Consider the following 20,318-nt stretch of genomic DNA (forward strand, 5'->3'; position numbering starts at 1 on the left):
TATTTTTTCCAACATTTATGGCTTTTCGGGATTAGAATAAAATGTTTGTGCTTGTTCATTATGATTTAACAACATCCAACATCCCTCACAACAAATAGATTCACCAGGATGTACTGTAATGCTAGTAGCCAGAGCCGGGATTTCCTTTTTGCTCCCAAGAATGTGGTGTTCTTGGAGAAGGGGGGTCATTCCAAAAAACTGAGAACAAAACATCTCCTCCCCTACCGCACTCCTTTCTTAGACATACACTTCTCATTTGGTCTGAACTCACAGAGTTTAAGTATCAGTGGCACCCACAGCTGTCAGAGAGCCCCTTAAATCTGGACAGAGAATTTTGAAAACACTCCACGTGAGGAACACGGCAAGACTTGTTGCTTCTGTGGGGCTCCCAGAGAGCTGGATCTCTCATTACCCAGGGCCAGTTTGGATCAAACAAGACAGAGGATGGAAATAAAATGGCCAACATGTGGATTTTGTTCTGCTCTCTTCTGGAACTGCCTTATGTTGACAAGGAATTGATTCATTGATCGAAGCCTTCATTTACTTTTAAGATACAATATCTTTTAAGATACTATATCTAATACACTTATTAGACAAAGTTTTTTATTTTGACCTCAGTGTGGACTTACTGAGTGATATGATAACTGATTCCAGATGTTTAGGAAACAGCAATAGGGCTCATTTGGTGTGAATGAACATCGACCTTTTCGACCACTGCAACTCGTCTGGGCTGGTTAATGCTTAAACTGTTGAGAGTGAGTGTACAGTTGGGTGTGGTGTTATAAAGTTTTTCTATGTCTTCATGTGTTCGCCCAGTCAGGTCAAGAGTCTGTTGAAGAGCAACATATTCTTCATTCCCTTGTTGGTCTTTTCAGAAGGTGTACTCAGTGGGAACAGAAATGGCTAAAGCAGTACGCATTTCCAAAGTTCTGGCAATCGTCACTGTGGTTCTGACTATCTCTGCTATTGGTGGTATCGCCTCTATGCTGGCTGTATACTTAATACAAATTCAGAAGAATCCTCCTACACCTCCACCAACAATTGTTAGCACCACAGCATTTCCAACAGGACCTCCGCCGACAATGAGACTGCCTCAAAATGTGTTTCCAGTGAGCTACAGGATCCATCTTCAACCCTACCTGTACGCAGCACCCAGCAACACGACCAAGCAATCCTTCGTTTTCACTGGGAATTCTACAGTGATAATTAAGTGTGTGGAAACGACCAAGAGCATCTTCTTGCAAAGCAAAGACCTTAATGTTACAAGTGTAACAGTATATGATAGTATCAGTGGGGACGATCTAGTTGAGAGTTATCAGCTTCATGACGGTGAAAGTAATTTCCTTGAGATCCAACTTAAGGACATTCTGTATGGAAATGAGAGTTTCTATGAAGTTTTCACAGCATTTGAAGGAGAACTTATGGATGACTTGACTGGGTTATACGTGAGCACCTACACAGAGGACGATGAGCAAAGGTAAGACCTTTTTTTGATCACAGTCAATGAACTGAAGCCCGTTAGTTTATCCTGACGTCATAAACGTAAAATTAGAGCTCTGGTTTCATGTTGCCTAAATTAAAGTAATAAATTGAATATTTTGTTGTGTCGCATCTATGATCTAAACCTGTTTCTGTGTGCTGCAGTTGTTTTTGCTCGGTTTCAGTAAGCATTCAGTTTTTCAGTGAACATGGTTTCATCCACTTGGAAATCCAATCATTCTATTTGGGGTTTCTTGCCAGACAATTTACTTTTAATATAAGCTCCTTATGTTTTAACTGTAATACCTGAAATAAGAAATCTCAGTTACATTATAACTATGTTGTTTTCTTTTTTTAAATAATGAACTAAAGATTTGTTAAACAGTCATGATTTCTGTTGGCATTCTGTTGTGACTGTATGGCATTCCTCATGATAGCACAGATAAAAGACCAAGAAATCTTAAATATTTTCTCCAGTATATCAAATGACCATGGTAAATATTTAGCTGTGGTGGGTATTTATGTAATCTGCTGAAAAGAGTTTATTATAAAAACCCAACCCCTGGGTTTCTGTTGTTCGTCCACCCTCCTGCACACACACACACCCCACCCCTTTTACCCTCTGGAAGATGTCTCCCCCTCTAACTGTTTTTTTTTTTAATCTTTGTATGAACCGACTTCACATAGTCATAATGTAAAATGTTGATGTATTATCCTGACAGTAATTAGCGAAAATGTTGTTCACCAGGGTTTCATGCTCAAAAAAAAAAAAAAAAGACTGTTTCTCACGACAACCTGAGCCACAGACGCATTCTGTCACAAAATTAAGGTTTGTGGCAGTTGGCAATGTTGTAATGCTGGATTTCTCATTTTTTATGTGTGCTCACAATTATAAAAATGCCTCCCAAATAGATTTCTTGCCGCAAGTCAGATGCAGCCCACAGACGCCAGGAAAGTATTTCCTTGTTTCGACGAGCCAGCCATGAAAGCTGAGTTCAATATCACCGTTATCCACAGAGACGGCACCACTGCCCTGTCCAATTCTCAACTATATAGTAAGAATAAACTAAAATGGTTTCTGCATACTCTGACATAGTTTTCACAGATGACAATAATAATAATAGTATTTGCTTAAAAACCTTTTCACATCTGTGACACATAAGAATATATTTTATTAACCAACAATATTTTGTGCCTGTTCTACTTTTCCCTACAGCGGAAAAATACGTTGAAATCGATGGCGATAAGTGGGTTGTCACAGAATTTCATCCCACCGAGAAAATGTCAACCTACCTCTTAGCTCTTACAGTGTCAGGTTTTAAGAGCAAGCAAAGTCCAACTGACAATAGAATTAAGGTAGATTTAAAATATCTAATTTATTTATATATATTTTATATTTATTTTGTGTGTCTAAAACAATTTCAGGTCTTCATTTAGCAATTATGGCAGAATGTGATCATTTGTAAATCTGTCTAGAACATTATGTCTCTTGATTGTGAATTGTAACATTAAATTCCAAGAAAAATCTGAGTGGCCTCCGAGGTGTATCCACATGCACAAATATAGACATAACCAATAGTGTTTTTCTATACGGGGCTACTGTGAGTTAAACATGAAATATCAACATACACGTAGTGCACAAATACATACAGGCCAATGTCTGTCTGTTACTTTCTAATACTGAGAAGGTTAGAAACAACACCAGAATAATTTTAACTAATTTGGATGGATTAATCTAGACGTGGGCGAGACCTGATGCTGTTGACGCCGGATATGCAGACTATGCTGCAGAAACTGCTGCAGAGGTCCTCAAGTACTATGAGAATCTTTTTAAAGAGAAGTACCCATTAGCAAAACTAGGTAAGCCAACATCTCAGTAGTCTGTGATCATGGTATTACAGCTACATTTTATTTGTCCAAAGATACAATGATTTCTCAATAGCTAACCAGTGTTGAAACTTTTTTTTTCTTTTCTCAACAGTGTAATCTTAAGATGTTTGTTAGGTGTATTTTGTTTGTTTTAAATTTCCACAATAAAAGTGACCAAGATTTGTTTGAACTTTGTGCCATCCTCCACAGACCAGGTTGCCATCCCTGATTTTAGTGCAGGTGCAATGGAAAACTGGGGGCTGGTAACCTATCGAGAGACTGCTTTACTGTATGAGGAAGGTGTGTCATCCACTTCTGATAAAGAATGGATCACCACTGTGATTGCGCATGAGTTGGCACATCAGGTACAATCATACTAAGCTTGAAAATGTCAGTTCAAATGTCAATTCAATTTAATAAGAGAAAAATGCCATAAACGAATAACCTATGTACCAGGCAGTAGAACACAAGTTATTTTGCAATTCACTATGTTAATAAACACAGCAAAAACCATTTGGTTCTATCCCTAATGAGATTCCTATCTGTTTTTAGTGGTTTGGGAATCTGGTCACAATGAAGTGGTGGAATGATGTGTGGTTAAATGAAGGTTTTGCCACATACTTTTCATACCTGGGAGTGGATGCAGTTAAACCAGACTGGAACGTAGTGCGTACTTTTATTTACCCCTTTGACATTAAACTTCCATTTGTGCAGCGGTTCTCTTGTTTACAAGTGGTACATGAAACACTATTTTCATAATATTCTATAAATCAGCCTGTATCATTTTTCTTTCTCTTTTGGCATATGTTATTAAATTGATATGTATTAATCTGAGAGGTCCCGAAAGACTTTCACATTTTTATTGTTTCACATGAAGGCTTCTAGCATTTACATTGTCTCTCACTTTTCTAGGAAGATCTGTTGTTCATAGAAGACGTTCAGAGCGCCCTCGAAGTGGATTCTTTGAACACATCACATCCGCTCAGCAGTCCAGAAGCTGATATCGATTCTCCCTCTGAAATCACTGAGCTGTTTGACTCCATCACTTACAGCAAGGTCTGACAAACAAGAGAATTTACAGCCACTCAAGTGTCATCACTTTAATCTCAGAAGCTACCTGTTTTGATATTTGCGATGTGCTGAAAGATACTTTTTTTTTTTTAACCAATAATCTTTTTACCTTTGTAGGGAGCAGCAGTGCTGAGAATGTTATCAAATCATCTAGGAGAAGAAGTGTTTCTAAATGGTATCAGGGTGAGTAGGGGTTTCTTGACAACAAACCAGACAGTGTGTGGGTCATGACTAGTATTGTTGTGGATAAATGTTTTATCTTTCAAAAACTGAATTTGCACCATTGCAATATAATGCAGAGAAAGCAATGAACGATCTGTTTGCATGTTTGTAGAATTATCTCCAGGAGTTCAAGTTCAGAAATGCTGAATACAAGGACCTGTGGAGATGCCTGCAGCAGGTAAATATAACTATGAATATTTTTAACTTTGTTATTTATTTCATATTTCCAAATTTCACAATCATGTAACTGCAAAACAAATTAACACATCTAAGTATGACTCAAAATGAGTCTGTTCTTCTGTCTTATCTCAGTGCTCAGTTTGCATGCAGTGTAACCAACAGTAATTAAAGTTAAATGTTTTATATTGGCAAGTGTTTTGTCCAAAGGAAAATGAAAAGAAATTCATGGCAAATGTCGCCTGAAAGCTTTAATTATGTAATTATGAAAACATCTGATATTATCAGGCAGTTGACGCGGCTAACAAGCATGACAAAGTGGAGGAAATGATGAGAACGTGGACTGAGCAAGTTGGTTACCCAGTCATCACCATAAACACCATCACAAGTGAAGTTTCCCAACAGCATTTTCTCCTAAATCAAACAACTGGCCACGAGTGAGTTTGACGGGGTGCTTTTGTTCTTGGTCAGCTCGGAAGCCGAGCGAGAAAACAAAGAATGCTGAGAGTAATTCTGATAATTCAAACTGTATTAAAAAAGATGCTAGACTCACTGACTCTATGAAATCCAATGCTTGGTTAACCACAGGAGGTGGGGAACTGAAAGCAATCTTTTCAGAGTTTTTGGGTTGAATTTAAAAAAAATCTCTATTCACTGTGAGAAGACTCAGGCCTCAGTTTGTATTTGGAAATAATAATAATAAAAAAAGTTGTTCTACAATACTTCACAATACTTTTTAATAACTACATCTTTAACCAGAAAGGCAGCCTGAATGTTTTTGTTTTTTGAATAAGTCCACTGAGTTTATATTCTGTGAACACGATGGTCTTTTATGTTTTCTGTAGTCTCGCATGGCATGTTCCCGTAAGGCTAATGAAATCTGGTAAACCGGATATATTATCTGATTTACTGAGAGAAAAAGGACCAGGTAAAATCCATTAAATTATCTTAAAAAAACGCTTGTTACCAGTTCAAGCAGTAAATATTCATATGAACCTTTAATGGAATTTTCAGCTGATATTTATGCTAAAATTAAACTATTGTTTAACACTCTGCATTGTCTTTATAGTGCCAAAGCCAGTGTATTCAACTACAGGCGATGAATGGCTTTTAGCCAACGTTAACCGTACTGGTTATTACCGAGTTAATTACAACACAGAAAACTGGAACAGACTTCTGCTTCAGCTGGAAAGTGACTTGGAGGTACGCAACTGAGGTTTTCCTCCTCTTCCTTATCTGAATTAATGATCAACAATTAGAATTAAGATAAAGCCAATGTATTCTGTGTAATGTATTAAATGTAGACACCAATGTATACAGTATTAAAAGTCAAGGGTTAGGGGTTCTCTTTTCCCTGCAAGGCCATTTCTGACGCTACTGAAAGTGCTTACTCACAAACACAAGGCTTAGATGATATACCATACCAGTACAGCATGACTTTTGGCCCACTATATGCCATATTCAGCATTAAATACATTAGATATGGTACTGAGATGATCGATAGGTTTGTATAAACTACTTTTGAAAGAGAAATGAAATAGCAGAAAACACTGCAGAGCTTATTATAATCAGAACCATGCAGACCACATCTCCATGAAAAGTAGCCAAAACATCTGGAGCACACAAAATTCAAAAAGAAAGTAGTAAACACATCCTTTCACAGAGACCTAGTCACCCTCTTTCATTCTTTGATACAAAAAATAGATTATTTCAGCATTTTAAAGAATTTTAATAATCATGTCAAGACAGCAATGCAACTGTTCTTTCTAACTCAACAATTCTCCTCACTTTTACCTCCAGGCTATTCCTCCTATCAATCGTGGTCAACTAATTGATGATGCATTTAATCTTGCAAGGTAATATGTTGTTTTATTCATGCTTATTGCATACTCCGTAATACCGAATTGTTTGTTTGATTAGTAAAAACATGCAACATGATTATATTCAACGCTGCCACTTCTGTTTTTTAACCATTTGTGTGCATTCTTGCTGATATTGGTCATTTTCATTTCCTTTTAAGGGCAAAATTAGTCAATGTGACTTTGGCACTAGATACAACCAAGTATCTGCTGAATGACACTGAATACATCCCTTGGGAATCAGCCCTGCAAAATCTGGAGTATTTTATTCTCATGTTTGATCGCTCAGAAGTCTATGGCCCCATGCAGGTAAGTCATGGGCACACAGACATATACAGTAATAATAACAATAATATATAATAAAATATATATCACAGATTATATACATATCTCTTTTTCATGTTCAGCAAGGACATAAACCTATACTGATTCCCATTTAATGTTCTGTCTAGGCATACTTGCAGAAACAGGTCCTACCTCTGTATGACTACTATCAGAATTTCACTGAAAACGCGTCAGTTCCTGTGAGCCACACTGATCAGTAAGGTGTAGTTTTCTGACTGTAAACAGAACATTTGACATGGTGCTCTAAAGGACATGTGTCAGTCATTTTCTGTTGTTTTCTCCCCAGATATAACCAGATTAATGCAGTGTCTGTCGCATGTAGCAACGGTATTACAAAGTGCATCGACCTCTCTAAAAGTTTGTTCCAATTGTGGATTGACAACGACACAAATATGTAAGTTGATCAGCATTGCACAGTTTGTTTTGTTCTAATTTTTTAAGACTCCAACAGTTTAACTGATGTAGTTCAAAACAATACAATCCATCAACGTTTAAGAAAAAAAAAACATTTATATGCAAAAAAACTGTATGAAGAAACTGAGACATTTTGCTCAGTTGTTCATTTATTAAAACCAAATGTCCAAGGATGAAATGACAAAAGCTTAAATATACAATATGAAACTAAATGTTATAAACACTTCAACAAGAGAACACACTGTGCTAAAGATCTCTCTCTCTCTCTCTCTCTCTCTCTCTCTCTCCCTCTATCGAAATATAGAATACCAGCCAACCTGAAATCCACAATCTACTGCAGTGCTATAGCAGCAGGGGAAGAGGAGGAGTGGGAATTTGCCTGGGAAAAATTTCAGTCTGCCACTAGCGCTACAGAGAGAGATAAACTAAGATATGCTCTCTCCTGCACAACGAAAATATGGCTCTTAAACAGGTCAGGAGCTGAATTAAGCCTTTAAGGTGACTTTATGACGATTCAGTCTTCAGCTACTGATCACACATCATATCTGTAAATACATTTTTATTATCTGACAGATACCTGCAGTATACACTTGACCCTGACAAGATAAAGAAAATGGATGCTGTCTCTACCATAAACTACATAGCAAAGAATGTGGCTGGTCAGTCTCTAGCCTGGGATTTTGTCCGTGCGCAATGGAACTACATTACCCAGGAGTGAGTTCCACTTTCAGTTTTTGAGTTTGAGATGACATGTTGAATTGAATATTAGCTCAACTGAAGTATTCTTCATACTGAACTGATTAACCTAAGAACATGGTTATGAACTTAAGAACTGACTAGAGGACACTTTCATGCTGTGCATTCTTTCACAACCTCTAATGTAAATAGAAAGTCAACAGGGTTACAAAATGCTACTGAAGATAAGGAATAAGTTCAAAGGTAGTCAGTGATGGGAAATGAGGGACAGCTGTCTAAAAGTACAACAAATATGGTGTCTTAGCTCCCTAGCAGTCAGACATTAAGTACCTCGCTTTGTTAGCAAAACCTTATCCTACCAATTTTCCCCTCGATAGGTATGGAGCAGGCATCATGCACATTGGCGCCCTGATTGATGGTGTCACACAGAGATTCTCCACAGACTTTGAGCTCCAACAGGTAAATTGCTGCTCATAAGCAGATAATCAATACCACGGTAACCTGAGTTCACATACAGTTATCGAATGCTTTTCTGCGATGTTTGACTCTTTCTTCCTTTGATGAGTTGTTTGTGTGGAACAAAGCTCTGGGTATATAGTTAAAAATGTTGAAAAAGGAGAGTGAGAGGTGGGGTTCAGTTGGTCAAACATTTTCTACACATGCTGCAAGGATGCGCCAATTCTTTCAAAAATGCATACATTCATTCAGACACAATCTCTGTATTCTTACAGCTGAAGCAGTTCCAGAAGGACAACGGAGCTGAATTTGCTTACCCAGACAGAGCTTTGGAGCAGGCCATTGAGAGGACTGAAGCTAACATTAAATGGGTTAAAGAGAACAAGGACATTGTTCTAGATTGGTTCAGAAGAGAGTCACAGGTCCTCTGAGTCTCTTAGGGCTGTGTAATCAAAGCAATCCACACAGCGGAGGCGGTGGAATGAGAAACAGATGTAGAACTTGATCAAGAGACTGAAAACAACATTGTGTTTCTGAGGTGTTTTTGTATGACCTGTTTCAAAAGGGAATTTCATTACACTATGGAGAAATGAACAAAATATACCAAATACTTTATATAATTTGACAATTATGTCACTTGAAGGTAACTGAGTACTAATCCATGCAGGACAATATTAACTTTGCTGCGTTTTTGAGATAAGGACATGGTAATACAATCAATGTTTTTTTTCCAACGATCAAGAAAATCTAATTTATTCCTTTGTAACTAAGTTAAAGCGCACACTTCTTTTCTTTTTTATCTAGGCTTGTAATTATCATTCACTCCCAAAGACATACTAAAGTGCAATGAGGAGAGAGTAGCAAATATTTTAACCTGTTGTAACATTAAATGTTAACAATGACCAAAAAAAAAAAATGTTTGTTGTACATACTAAAGCTGATGTGAAAAATATTGTTTACATGTGCCACTTTTATTATTAACGAGGAGCAAAATAAAGTATAGCAGTGACCTTTGTTCACATCTCAATTATTTTGTAAAAGTGTGAAGGTTTTTGCCAACAGCTTAACCAAGACAGCAACCTGTACTGACTAGGTATGGGTTAAGGTTACAGTCTCGAATCTTTTTACACCTAGCCCCAGAACAATGGAATGAGTTACCTCTCTCCCTCAGATTCTCACACTGAACACATTTAAAAATAAACACCTAAAAACTCAACTCATTCAAAGTTCTCTGACCTCTTAACCTCCCCCTTCTCTTTATTTGCCCGTATTTTAGGTGCAAGGTATATATTGAAGGACAGTAAGATTATTTTGAACCTGATAGAGATTTTAGCCTATTCACTTCACTCTTTTTTAGATCTGCGTCATGTAAATATCTTTAATCTTTGTGTTAGTATGCTCTAAGAATCACGATTATTCAAGGAAAGTTTCAGCATCTGGTGTAGCAACCAAAATGAACTTCCAATTAAAAATAATTTCCTTCAGTCATGTTTTCATATTTTTTAGAATTTGAGATTGTGAGAAACAACTGCTTTTACAAATAACTGTAGGTATAATGCACAGAGACAACCAAAATATAAAACAACTGCTCCGTATAAATTTGTTAGTTCCACCATTCCATATATCATCTGACTTACCTCTGAATAATCTTTCTAAGAGCCTGCTATTAAAATCATTTTGGCTTGTTCTCTAATTAATTTCTGTATAAGTATGTCTGTATGAGTACATATAGCATATAAACAGTTAAAGATACGCATGTTCTTTTGTTTGAGTTTCCACTGAAGACGCTCAAGCGATACAGATGGGGAAGAAATAATGCTGAGCATATTTGCCTTGATTACCTCAGAGAAGATAAGCCAACAATTTCCAATTGTTAGTGCGCGGCCCTGGCTCGAACGGACGCATGATTCATTTTCTCAAGTGCCAAATCAGGTATAAACACGCCACAAGTCTTTCATTAAAACGGTTGTTTATTTTGGTTCAAATATAAACTGTAAAAAAACATGATTGGTCAGGAACATTTACTTGACTTCTCTGATGATTTTCCTTTCTGTGCAAGAAGGACCGGTGCCATGGAGACAGAGTGTGAATGATTTTGTGTAATCACTGAGCGGCTTTCAGTCATCCTAAAACAAAAAGAAAAAGAGTTGTTACTCGGTTGTGTCATTCCAGTTATGTGCCTGATACACTGAGTGATATGACAGATACAAACATTACTAAATGTTCTGTTGTTAATTCCAAATGGATTCTTCGAAGCACTTCACCATTGCCTTTACAAGCAGTTGGAACAGATGGGGGGCTGCACATCTGTTAGCCATAAAGAGATTTCCCAAAATGATTCCCGATGTGTTCGGAGCAAACAAACGTGATGCATTTTAAACAGCGAACAGATCTCACTCCCCTTACCCATTCCTCATCGTCTACTCCTTCGCCCTGCCCCGTCGACTTCACCCCGCTCCCATCATCCATTTTGTTGGCCATTATTTTGTCCGTCCAAGACGCCCCAGCTTTCTCATCTCCAGCGAAATTACATTTTGTCACTGTGCCACTATCCACCTTGGCAAAAGAAACTTTAGGGGGGGGGGGAGACAGTTTGAGACACATCAAAGCACACAGCCTTTACATATCAGTTTTTCCAATGCTCAGAAGACGAACTAGAAATGAACTCACAGATAAACGGCCCGTCTCCTTTGGTCTTCAGACGAATGTCCTGTCCGGTTTCCAGCTCTGTCTTTTCCATCTCTGCCTCTGAGATCCAGAAAGCAAACGCCTGACTGGGGCAATGCCTCTCCGTCACTCTTACAAGTTCTTCTTTGTTCACAATATTCTTCAGCTGATCCTCAGAAAGCCGATCAGACTCTCCTTTCGCCTCGAGCTCTATAGAATTAATATACCCACACACACTCTCTGTTTCTTACTCATGACAGGTTTTCACCTTCAGTTCTCAGGAAATACTGGCATGTGCTCATGGCTGACCCTCCCCTCTGTTTACACTAACAGGTCAAGCAATATCAGGGAACACATTGTCCAGATGGACAAATCTATCCCCAGCCAAATGGACCATAGACCTCTGAGGACTGGGTTGAGAATCACTGGCTCATTAGAATCAGGTGTGTGAATACAGAGCAACAACAGAAAGCTGTTGAGCATATATACTTGGGGCCACTTGAGGGCTGGGTTGAGAAACACTGCTGTATGCAACAGAAGGGTAGTTGGGGCAGAGAAAATCTGTTGCTCTTAAGATACTTGAAAAGGAAATGAATATGTAAACCATTTCGTGGAGAGGCTGAAAAAGTGAGATCTGGACTGAAGGAGAGAAGCGGGCCAACAATATTACATAACTCTATTTGAACCTTGGCCTGGACATAAAAAAATGGCGAATTTACAAGCGACACCATAAATTTTATCACTTACTGAAAGATGACATAAGGTAGCCCGTGTTGACCTTCCTGGTGTCACTAAAATTAGGCTCAATCTCATTGCCCTTGGCATCAAACTTCCTTCGATGGATGCGGCTGGGTCTAATGTACAAAATAGTGTAGCGCTCCTACAGTTTAGAAATGTTTATCACAAAATAGAGAGAAAAAGAGAGAGAGAGAGAGCGAGAGAGAGAGACGAAAGGTAGAAGGGAGTGATAAAAGTTGAGAGGAGTTGACAGCCTAGTTCACATGCGTGACGTCATCATGTGCAAAATTGTTACACGAGTAAAAATACGGAAGACCATGACGAGCACTGGAGATTAAAGTTAGAATACTGTATAGTGCAATGAATTGTGTGATGCACGTTAATCCCAGACACTGATATAATGCAAATGTTAGCAAAAAAACTGCTTCTTACCTTTTTGTTGTTAATGTCTGTGATGGCATGACGAGACATATCAACTATTTTCCCCTCTAAAATGACACCTTGACCACTGCAAAATACGAGTCACATTAAAATTTCAATTGGTTAGATATTTGTCTAAACAATCACGTCCAAATACAGTAAAGAAGCACTGCAACGCCCAAAAATCTTTTCGACACGCTGAAATCATTACCTGTGATATGTGGAGGGTTGCCATGCAGATCCAAATTTCTCGTTGTGGACAGGTTTATTCTGTAACGCTGTATCGTGATATATTCGACTCATTTTGGGTCCAATTTGTCCCCCGATTGTTGTCGTTTTCCCTCAACTTTCCGGCCACTTCCTGATTTTTACGTCACAGGAAACGAATTCCATGAAAACCACACGCTATTAAAGTTGAGCAAATCGATGACCGAAACCATTTTTACTGACCAGAGTTTATCAGTTCGTGTCACACATACATATGATTTTGCAAGAGAGTTTTCACTTAGTCCCTGTGATTTTTTCACTGACGGCGCTTCCTTATGTAGTTCAAGGGCATCTGTACTGAACAATATTTGCGCAGCTCCAGAGCCGCTCACCCCATAAACGGTACGCACAAGGGTAATGCGCAATGATGATAAGAACAACCACAAAGAATGTACAAAGAATACTATAGGGGAGCAGTTGAGAAGTTGACAAATCATTTTTGATTATTCTTATATACATTCACACACTACATGAACAGTTGTTACCCCAGTTAGCTTAATGATCTATCCTCCATCTCTTTGTTACCTTTAAATAACACTTGTAAAGGGGTGCTTGGTGAGGTGGATATGCAGTGGGCTTACTCACATTCTCAATGTACCTGCTTAAAACTCAACACTACTAGATCACTTCTGTAATCATCCTATCACTCATCATATGTTCTGAGCACAAATTATTGTCCGTAAATCAAAAATGACAATATGTTAATATATAAATGTTAATAAGTTTCATTTGAGCACTCTGAGTCAACCAGATGGAATGTTGTAATATCATACTGACATCTGAACAGTTTTTCGATGCCTTTCAGAATAAACTGAACTGAATAACCCGTAATCATCCCTGATGTAAAAAGAGCTAGCATTTCAGTACTATGGTTTTCAAAACCCATTCCTCTGAATTCTTTAAATGCCACTGCATACCTTGAAAAAGACAGATGAAACATTTAATAAAGTATGGCCTTAAGTCTTTTCAATGCAGATAAATGTTGTGCTCTTTAGTTGATTGTCTTTGCTTGTTTGGAGCCCACTGTTCCTTCTGCCTTGTCTGCCGGTCGCTTCTCCCCAGCGCCCCTGTGGAGGTCACTCGCTCTGATGACAGTGGTAGAAGAATCTTTCTTCTCCAACTTTCCATCAGTGGTCTGCATCACGGAACATTTCAAAATTGTGAGAGGGCATAGGACAAAGTACAATATCAGATATATTGCTTACTCAGTTTAGATTCTTGCTTATTAAAAACTTTAACAACTCTTCTGCAGACCACACCTATCCAGCTCAATGACCCATAATCTTCCAGGAACCAGACTGAATAAAAGATAAGGGGATTTCACCTTTCCACGTGACAGTAGCTCTCTCCTCCTGTGACTGGACAATGTGTCTGGACATTGTGCTGTTTTTGTGACTACATGAAAAAGAGCAGCAGAACCTCTTTAATAACTGAACTGTCTGGAATAACTGAAACATGAGTCAGGCAAACGGTAATAAGAGCAGTAAAGTCTTAAATCCATGGGATGAAACATAACAATCCCCATTAGTCTAAGAAACCAAATCCAGAAACAGCTCACAAAGCAAAGACCATGACAATTAGTACAATTAGTACAGATATGTCCTATCAAATAACCTTTGCCTTATTGTACCCTGATATGCAAAGACATACTGCCGTTCGTACTTGTAGGGCCCTTCTGAAGCTGTATGCTTAACCACACGTTGCGTCTCTGACTCCAATCTCCAGGGGCCTCCACCTCATACAGACGATCTCTTTCTTCCTGGTGGATCTCCAGGTACTTCCTGCACACTGTGAACAAAGATCAAGATTAAACAGCTACACAGAGAAAAACTCTTCATTGTTACTTTTTCAAAGAATGGCAATTCACTGCTACTGTGGCGTGTTACAAATAACTTATTAGACAACTCTAACTGTTTTGTGTTTTGCTGAAATCTATGAGTACACTGAAAGACCAAATAAGCTTGTGCAGTGTATTGAGACAACATCCAAGATTTGTGCGTGCAGTCATAATTCCATAATTGTTATCAGTGAAAAAAGATAGCGTATCTTGAATCCACATAATAACTGGAACAGCTTGTGCAAGCATATGACTAACATCTCTTTTAATCTATCTCAGAAAACAGTGACACAGAGAATAGGTTAGTTAACTTGGATTGAAAAAGACTTCACAATCATTCCTCAGTCCCCTCACCTACCCTCATACATGCTTGGAGATACAGGGAAGCTAATTCCTAGAGCCTGCTCAGATAGAGATGTACAGAAATCCTCCAGCATCCGCAAAGCTAGCCCCTTCCTCCTCCAGTGTGTCCGAACAAACATGGTATCAAGCACAGGAAGCAGGTAACTCTGACCAGTATACCCATCACATAGGCTACCTGTGAGAACAGAACCACATCTTTTCATGTAAACACAGAAAGCAGAACAATCCGACCTAGTTGTGGACACTGATTAACCCAGACACATTCCTCTTCATCACTGCTGGTATAAAATTAAAACCGGAGATGTGAAATGCAGAAGGCCTGCTGGGGAAAATATAGTTTTACTGACATCGAGAAGTTTGTAATATGACACAAGATCGATTTGTCTTATTAGAAAGCAAAGATGATAGTTTCCATACTGGTAACATGAAGAGAACAATCCAGATGTATACCATTACATAGCAGAGTTGCTTTATTTTCAACACTGACATACCATTTCCACTTACAAGAATGAAGAATTATGGATAACTTTCCCAACGCCATTATAGAGTGGAATGAAATATTACCTTTCTTCTTGACAGAGTAGAATCCTACAGCTTCTCCATCAAGCCATAAAATTTTGCAGAATTCCCAAATAGGATGTGGGGAGAAGTACATGTGTTCTTCTTGAGGTCTCTCCTGAATCCCAAAAATAACCTGACTTAACAGGAAAAGCACCACTCTTTCCATAACTGACTCCACCTGGGAAAGAGTTAAAAATCATTAACCACTATAAAAATAGAAATTAAAAGAAACTTTTATTACCTCAAAACCACACAGTTTTTTACTTAAGGAAAGTTTAGAATCAAAACTTGCACTTTGTGGTTTACAACAGTTTTGTCCTGAAGTGAAACTTTTTTGCTCTTATCCACCAAAAAGATCAGTAGTAATAGGCATCAGCATGACTGGTGAGTCAGCTAAAATAACTGGGGGAGTAGATACTAATCACTGCTGCACAGTAATGTGTTTTGTGAAGAGACTAACCACTACAAGTCCAGATCTGGATTTGTCTGAGGTCTTTAAAACATCACCAACAGGCCACCATTTCCCATGGAGGTACAGTGCAACCACTGTGAAATAAATACAATTCCAGAAACATTTCAGAAACCACAAATGGGACTTGGATGAGATTTTCCATGTGTTTGCATTTGTATGAACCTTGAGTTTCATCTCCTGGAGCATGGAGAGCCAGATGAGACCATGGAGAGTCCTCTTCACCAAACAGTGACAGCTGGCCTAAGTTGTCATGTGTGACTTTCACCTGGGAAAAGACTAAAGATTATCCTTATTACATAGACAACATTGGACATTATGAGAATAGGAGAGAAGGAGTATTTGATGAAGGGATCAGTCAAAAGAAATGAAAAACTGATACAAAAGTAATCCATACCTCTGTTCCTTGAGGACATTTAAAAACTAGGGGACTGACGTTTGACTGGAGATTTAAAAGATATTCATCCGAATTCAGTTCACTGTAATCTTGAACTGGCATATCAACTGGATAGGTGTGTACTGCAACAAAATGGTGAATGAAAGCGTTTCTGTCGGTCGTGGTTGAGTATAACATCCTTTTAGTTAAAATCAATAAAATGGTGAATAATACTTTGGGGAATAAAAGCGTATCTGTCGTGGTTGAGTATAACATCCTTCAAGTTAAAATCAATAAAATGGTGAATAATACTTTGGGGAATGAAAGAGTATCTGTCGTGGTTGAGTATAACATCCTTCAAGTTAAAATCAATAAAATGGTGAATAATACTTTGGGGAATGAAAGAGTATCTGTCGGTCGTGGGTATAACAACAACAAAACTACTTCACTCACCGAGAGTTTGACTCATGGTGCTCAACGAAAGGGCACCGTACTGCCAGCACCTGAAACTACAGAAAACGCATACAGAAAGTTTAATGCCGATACGGCTTTGGAAGCTGTATCGTAGCCAGTTCCTGTGGAACATATTTAGGGTTGTAAAGTCTGCTGTTTATAGTCTTGTCACTTTCAACTAGTTGACGAGAGACGTACCGAAAGTGTATGACCTCTGGTGTTTTTAGAACAACATTATATGTTTCAACAAGAGGAAAACCGACGACAATGTCATTGGTAGTCCGTTGTCAAGCCTTGAAAGCATTCAGGGTCTCTCCTGTATTTTAACTTGACAAGAACTGTTTTCTTACCTTCATAATTTAATCGATCAACTGGAAGAGTTGGAATCCATTTTGAATATTGTGAACAACTCCGTATTCAATAGCACATCCTAGTGGACACAGTGGAGGACTATTGTTTCTCTAAATTGCATGGCATTTCTGTTGTTTTGAATTTGTTGATTATACTGTTTACGTTTTATTTTGCAGCGTGTTTTCTTTACAGGCTAAAAGGGGGACAGGATCAGCTGTGACTGACTACGATGTTATGTCTCATATAGTTTATTTATAAAGACAATGAAGCCCCACTATACTATAATCGTATTTAAAGTGCATGAGGAGACATGAAATTTAAATATTTGACATTGTTTTTTGTTGTCAAAGATATATGCAAGCCTAGTGTTTAATGACGATGCGTAGCAGTCCAAGAAATATGAATTTATGTCAATAAAAATCATGAAGTTGGGTAAAAAATGTGGTAACAGTGTATTGTTTTGATATTCTCTACCACTGGCAGTGCCCAAGCAGTGTGTGAGCGACCACAAATGAACAAAGACAGCAGAAGCAATAATTAGACCACCCACAAGATAGCCACCATTGTTTGTGACAGCTGGATGTTTTTTTGTTTTGTTTTTGTTTGTTTGTTTTTTGGGGGGAAAGAACGATAAAAGGAAAAATCTCAATGAAACAAACCCATCATCAGACAGAGTTTTGAATACAGATTTACTATTGTCTGTTGGGTATTACCTTTCTTTCTATCCTTTTTTTTTTAGATCTATGTCCAGGGTGTGTCCCCTGCCTTTCGCCTGATGAGCGCTGGGATAGGCTCCACCACCCCATGACCCTAATTAGGATTAGTCTCTTGGAAAATGAGTGAATGACAACTGTTATGATAAATGATAAATAACAGTTGTTTACAATATGGTCTGATTTTAGGAAAAGGCTACACAATATAACACATTGTTAGACTCTCAGTGTTACACTGTTAAACTCTCTTTAATTCAGTTAGTGGGTTGTGTGCCGCAGTAACTGATGTAGGCATGACTTGCATTGTGTGTCCCTTTTTTTCGTAATGTTTATTGTTCATTAGTTCTTCTCGTGTTACTACTACCCCCCCCCCCCCCCCCCCCCCCCCCCCACCCGCCCTCATCTGCTCTGGTCTGAGGCCTCAGAGGGAACACTCTGAAAGCTGACACATGTTAGCAAGACATCGACACTCTGTCCTCGCCAGTGTTTCAGTGTTTTTCTTCCATTTCATGGCTTTATGCACCACTTCATTGTAAAAAGGACATATTTTCATGTCTGGTCAAGTAATAAGTTGAGTGCCAAAGCCAACTGAGCAGGTAACCTACTCATTTCACTGGCTCTGGGTCTTTTCATATCTTTTAGGTATAGTCAATATTTACCCAAGTACATCACGCATATACTATAATGTCTGTTTCTGTTCTCTGGATCACAGTGTGTCTCTTTATGTTGATAGTTCATACTGCACAGTGCCATATCCCATTAGTCTGTTTGAGGGAGAAGCTGCCATGCCTGTGGTGGAAAGGCTTCTGGAATCTCATTTTAACCCTGTCTGTCTTCCTTCCCATTAAACATAAACCACCAACTTCCCACTGAGAAATTGTCAACATTTCTCAAATTCCTGCAGCAGGGAAAGGCCACAGCTTGAATTGTTGGAGTTGTTTTTCTAAAACACTTTAAGTTTATCATTTTAAAGGATCAGTTGCTGCTAAGCTGTGGAGCCACTGAAGGTATCTGGCATCAGAACTGTTGTTATGGGAAAGGAGTTAAGGCAGAAGACTTCCCATTGTGATACTCTAACACAGCAGTCACTTACAGGAACTGGAATCTGTGCTCCATCCTCATTTCTCTACTGCTGCCATTCTAAATTCTACCGATCCTTTAATTCACTGTAATTAATTCCAGTTATTATCACATTTCTTTGTCTTGACTCTTGGAACATAGCACAGTTCATTCTAGGCTCTTCCTCTGTGTCTTCAATCCAGTCACATGACCTAAACTTTCAATAGGATTAGTAAGATTAACCTGACATTTGACTTACTTAGTCTCAAATTAACCACACCCCTAATCATAATACATTATCCTCTAACCATAATATCTGATATCCTGGACAGTCTCCTGCAGATAGGTTTACAGTGCTGCCAAATGGGACAGAGTTGCAGTGTGTGAACTGAGCTGAAGTTTCACGCAAGTAATGGTACAAAGAAAGCTTCAAAAATGCATGGTTCAGTAACAGCTTAGTTGGAGCAGTTATGGATTTGAAGAAGAGGACTGATAGGATTATGGTTACATATAAATGCCTGAGCGCGCTGGAGCAAACACTGCCGCCTTCCCCAACACTGCTTCCAAGGTGGAGGTCATCTGACGTAGGAAGTAATAATTGCAAGTCACTCGTCAGCCAGAGGGGATTTAATCATACAATTTAAACATGTAATGTGTGTGTGTGTGTTAATGTTATATGCTAATGTGTGTGTGTGTGTGTGCATGTGAATGTTATTTGCTAATGTGTATTTGTACGTGTGTGTTGTGTTAGAACACCCAAATAGACCTTATGGTGGAAAAACCAGGTTAAGACCATAAAATGAAGTCTATCTATGGCTCATCCTCTCTACAGATAACTGAGTCAGTAGGAGCAGGGTCTGTAATCTCATGATCAGTAGGTTCAGCTGTGAGGTAATTCCTATTAAGCTTTTTACAGGTCACAAAACAATCCAACTGTGGAATCAAGGTTCATTGTCTGTCAGAGCCATCACAGAGGACTGGAATTTTGTTTTGACCTTAACGTTTGCTTTGTTCACATGCTAAACCATTTTGTCTTGGTCAGAGTGGCATGGACTTCACTTTGACTGTGACTAAAAGCAAGCCCAAATAAATCAAAATTTTGGGCATGCTCTTTATGTCAAGCGCAGTGTGACTCAGATAAAGTAACCAATACATCACTGTTTTTAACCATCCAAGATACTTATAAAAAAAAAAAAAACCCTGATAACAGGTACTTTGCTACAGCCAGTTTTGTGAAGAATCAGGCATAAATAAGGAACATTACACAGTAAAACAGGAGTAGCACAAGCTTAGCCCACTGCTCTTTTCTCTATGCAGTATGTTGTTGAATTCTATTTTCAATTATTATTATTTATAATTACTTTCATGTTTATGACTGGAAACCTTTTCTCTAATTTCCAGTCTCTGCGCCCAAGACTTTCCAGAAGATAGTGGTCTCTGTCTCTGAGACATCTGT

At 38.4% G+C, this 20,318-nt stretch overlaps 3 protein-coding genes across 4 annotated transcripts; 1 reads left to right on the plus strand and 2 right to left on the minus strand.

Moving 5' to 3' along the window:
* The first annotated feature begins 897 nt into the window (after nt 1-897).
* On the plus strand, nt 898-9,525 carry anpeplb (alanyl (membrane) aminopeptidase-like b). The gene is made up of 20 exons (XM_030764609.1): nt 898-1,477; nt 2,392-2,534; nt 2,696-2,835; nt 3,219-3,339; nt 3,559-3,713; nt 3,901-4,014; nt 4,261-4,404; nt 4,537-4,602; nt 4,754-4,819; nt 5,107-5,255; nt 5,664-5,746; nt 5,888-6,021; nt 6,619-6,674; nt 6,839-6,986; nt 7,130-7,218; nt 7,309-7,416; nt 7,741-7,908; nt 8,010-8,150; nt 8,510-8,591; nt 8,864-9,525. The coding sequence occupies exons 1-20, from the start codon at nt 900-902 to the stop codon at nt 9,017-9,019; spliced, it is 2,841 nt and encodes a 946-aa protein (XP_030620469.1). The 5' UTR covers nt 898-899; the 3' UTR covers nt 9,020-9,525.
* A 1,026-nt stretch (nt 9,526-10,551) lies between these two features.
* Nucleotides 10,552-13,046, minus strand: arpin (actin related protein 2/3 complex inhibitor). The gene is made up of 6 exons (XM_030766641.1): nt 12,625-13,046; nt 12,426-12,501; nt 12,003-12,135; nt 11,259-11,465; nt 10,995-11,158; nt 10,552-10,714 (listed from the first exon to the last, which is right to left on the minus strand). The coding sequence occupies exons 1-6, from the start codon at nt 12,714-12,716 to the stop codon at nt 10,706-10,708; spliced, it is 681 nt and encodes a 226-aa protein (XP_030622501.1). The 5' UTR covers nt 12,717-13,046; the 3' UTR covers nt 10,552-10,705.
* A 55-nt stretch (nt 13,047-13,101) lies between these two features.
* On the minus strand, nt 13,102-16,791 carry fam169b (family with sequence similarity 169 member B). Of its 2 annotated transcripts, XM_030766639.1 has the most exons (9): nt 16,740-16,791; nt 16,308-16,429; nt 16,076-16,178; nt 15,902-15,987; nt 15,445-15,619; nt 14,876-15,055; nt 14,343-14,468; nt 14,005-14,075; nt 13,102-13,815 (listed from the first exon to the last, which is right to left on the minus strand). In XM_030766639.1, exons 1-9 carry the CDS (start codon nt 16,753-16,755, stop codon nt 13,672-13,674), a joined length of 1,023 nt encoding a protein of 340 aa, XP_030622499.1. In that variant the 5' UTR covers nt 16,756-16,791; the 3' UTR covers nt 13,102-13,671. The 2 variants fall into 2 exon arrangements, with proteins under 2 accessions (XP_030622499.1, XP_030622500.1); XM_030766640.1 differs by lacking the exon at nt 16,740-16,791 and having other exon boundaries at nt 16,076-16,189; nt 16,308-16,354.
* Between the last annotated feature and the right edge of the window lie 3,527 nt (nt 16,792-20,318).

This window comes from Chanos chanos, chromosome 2 (genome assembly GCF_902362185.1).
Source record: "Chanos chanos chromosome 2, fChaCha1.1, whole genome shotgun sequence".
NCBI classification, from domain to species: domain Eukaryota; kingdom Metazoa; phylum Chordata; class Actinopteri; order Gonorynchiformes; family Chanidae; genus Chanos; species Chanos chanos.

Excerpts from the sequence above, each read along its gene's own strand:
- anpeplb (XM_030764609.1), top strand. The coding sequence starts at position 900 with ATGGCTAAAGCAGTACGCATTTCCAAAGTTCTGGCAATCGTCACTGTG. Across the intron at positions 3,340-3,558 it reads GTACCCATTAGCAAAACTAG|ACCAGGTTGCCATCCCTGAT; the intron begins GTAAGCCAACAT and ends CATCCTCCACAG. Across the intron at positions 6,022-6,618 it reads AGCTGGAAAGTGACTTGGAG|GCTATTCCTCCTATCAATCG; the intron begins GTACGCAACTGA and ends TTTTACCTCCAG.
- arpin (XM_030766641.1), bottom strand. The coding sequence starts at position 12,716 with ATGAGTCGAATATATCACGATACAGCGTTACAGAATAAACCTGTCCAC. Across the intron at positions 12,502-12,624 it reads CAACCCTCCACATATCACAG|TGGTCAAGGTGTCATTTTAG; the intron begins GTAATGATTTCA and ends CGTATTTTGCAG. Across the intron at positions 12,136-12,425 it reads CAGACATTAACAACAAAAAG|GAGCGCTACACTATTTTGTA; the intron begins GTAAGAAGCAGT and ends TCTAAACTGTAG.
- fam169b (XM_030766639.1), bottom strand. Across the intron at positions 16,179-16,307 it reads AATGTCCTCAAGGAACAGAG|GTGAAAGTCACACATGACAA; the intron begins GTATGGATTACT and ends GTCTTTTCCCAG. Across the intron at positions 13,816-14,004 it reads AGCTACTGTCACGTGGAAAG|ACCACTGATGGAAAGTTGGA; the intron begins GTGAAATCCCCT and ends TCCGTGATGCAG.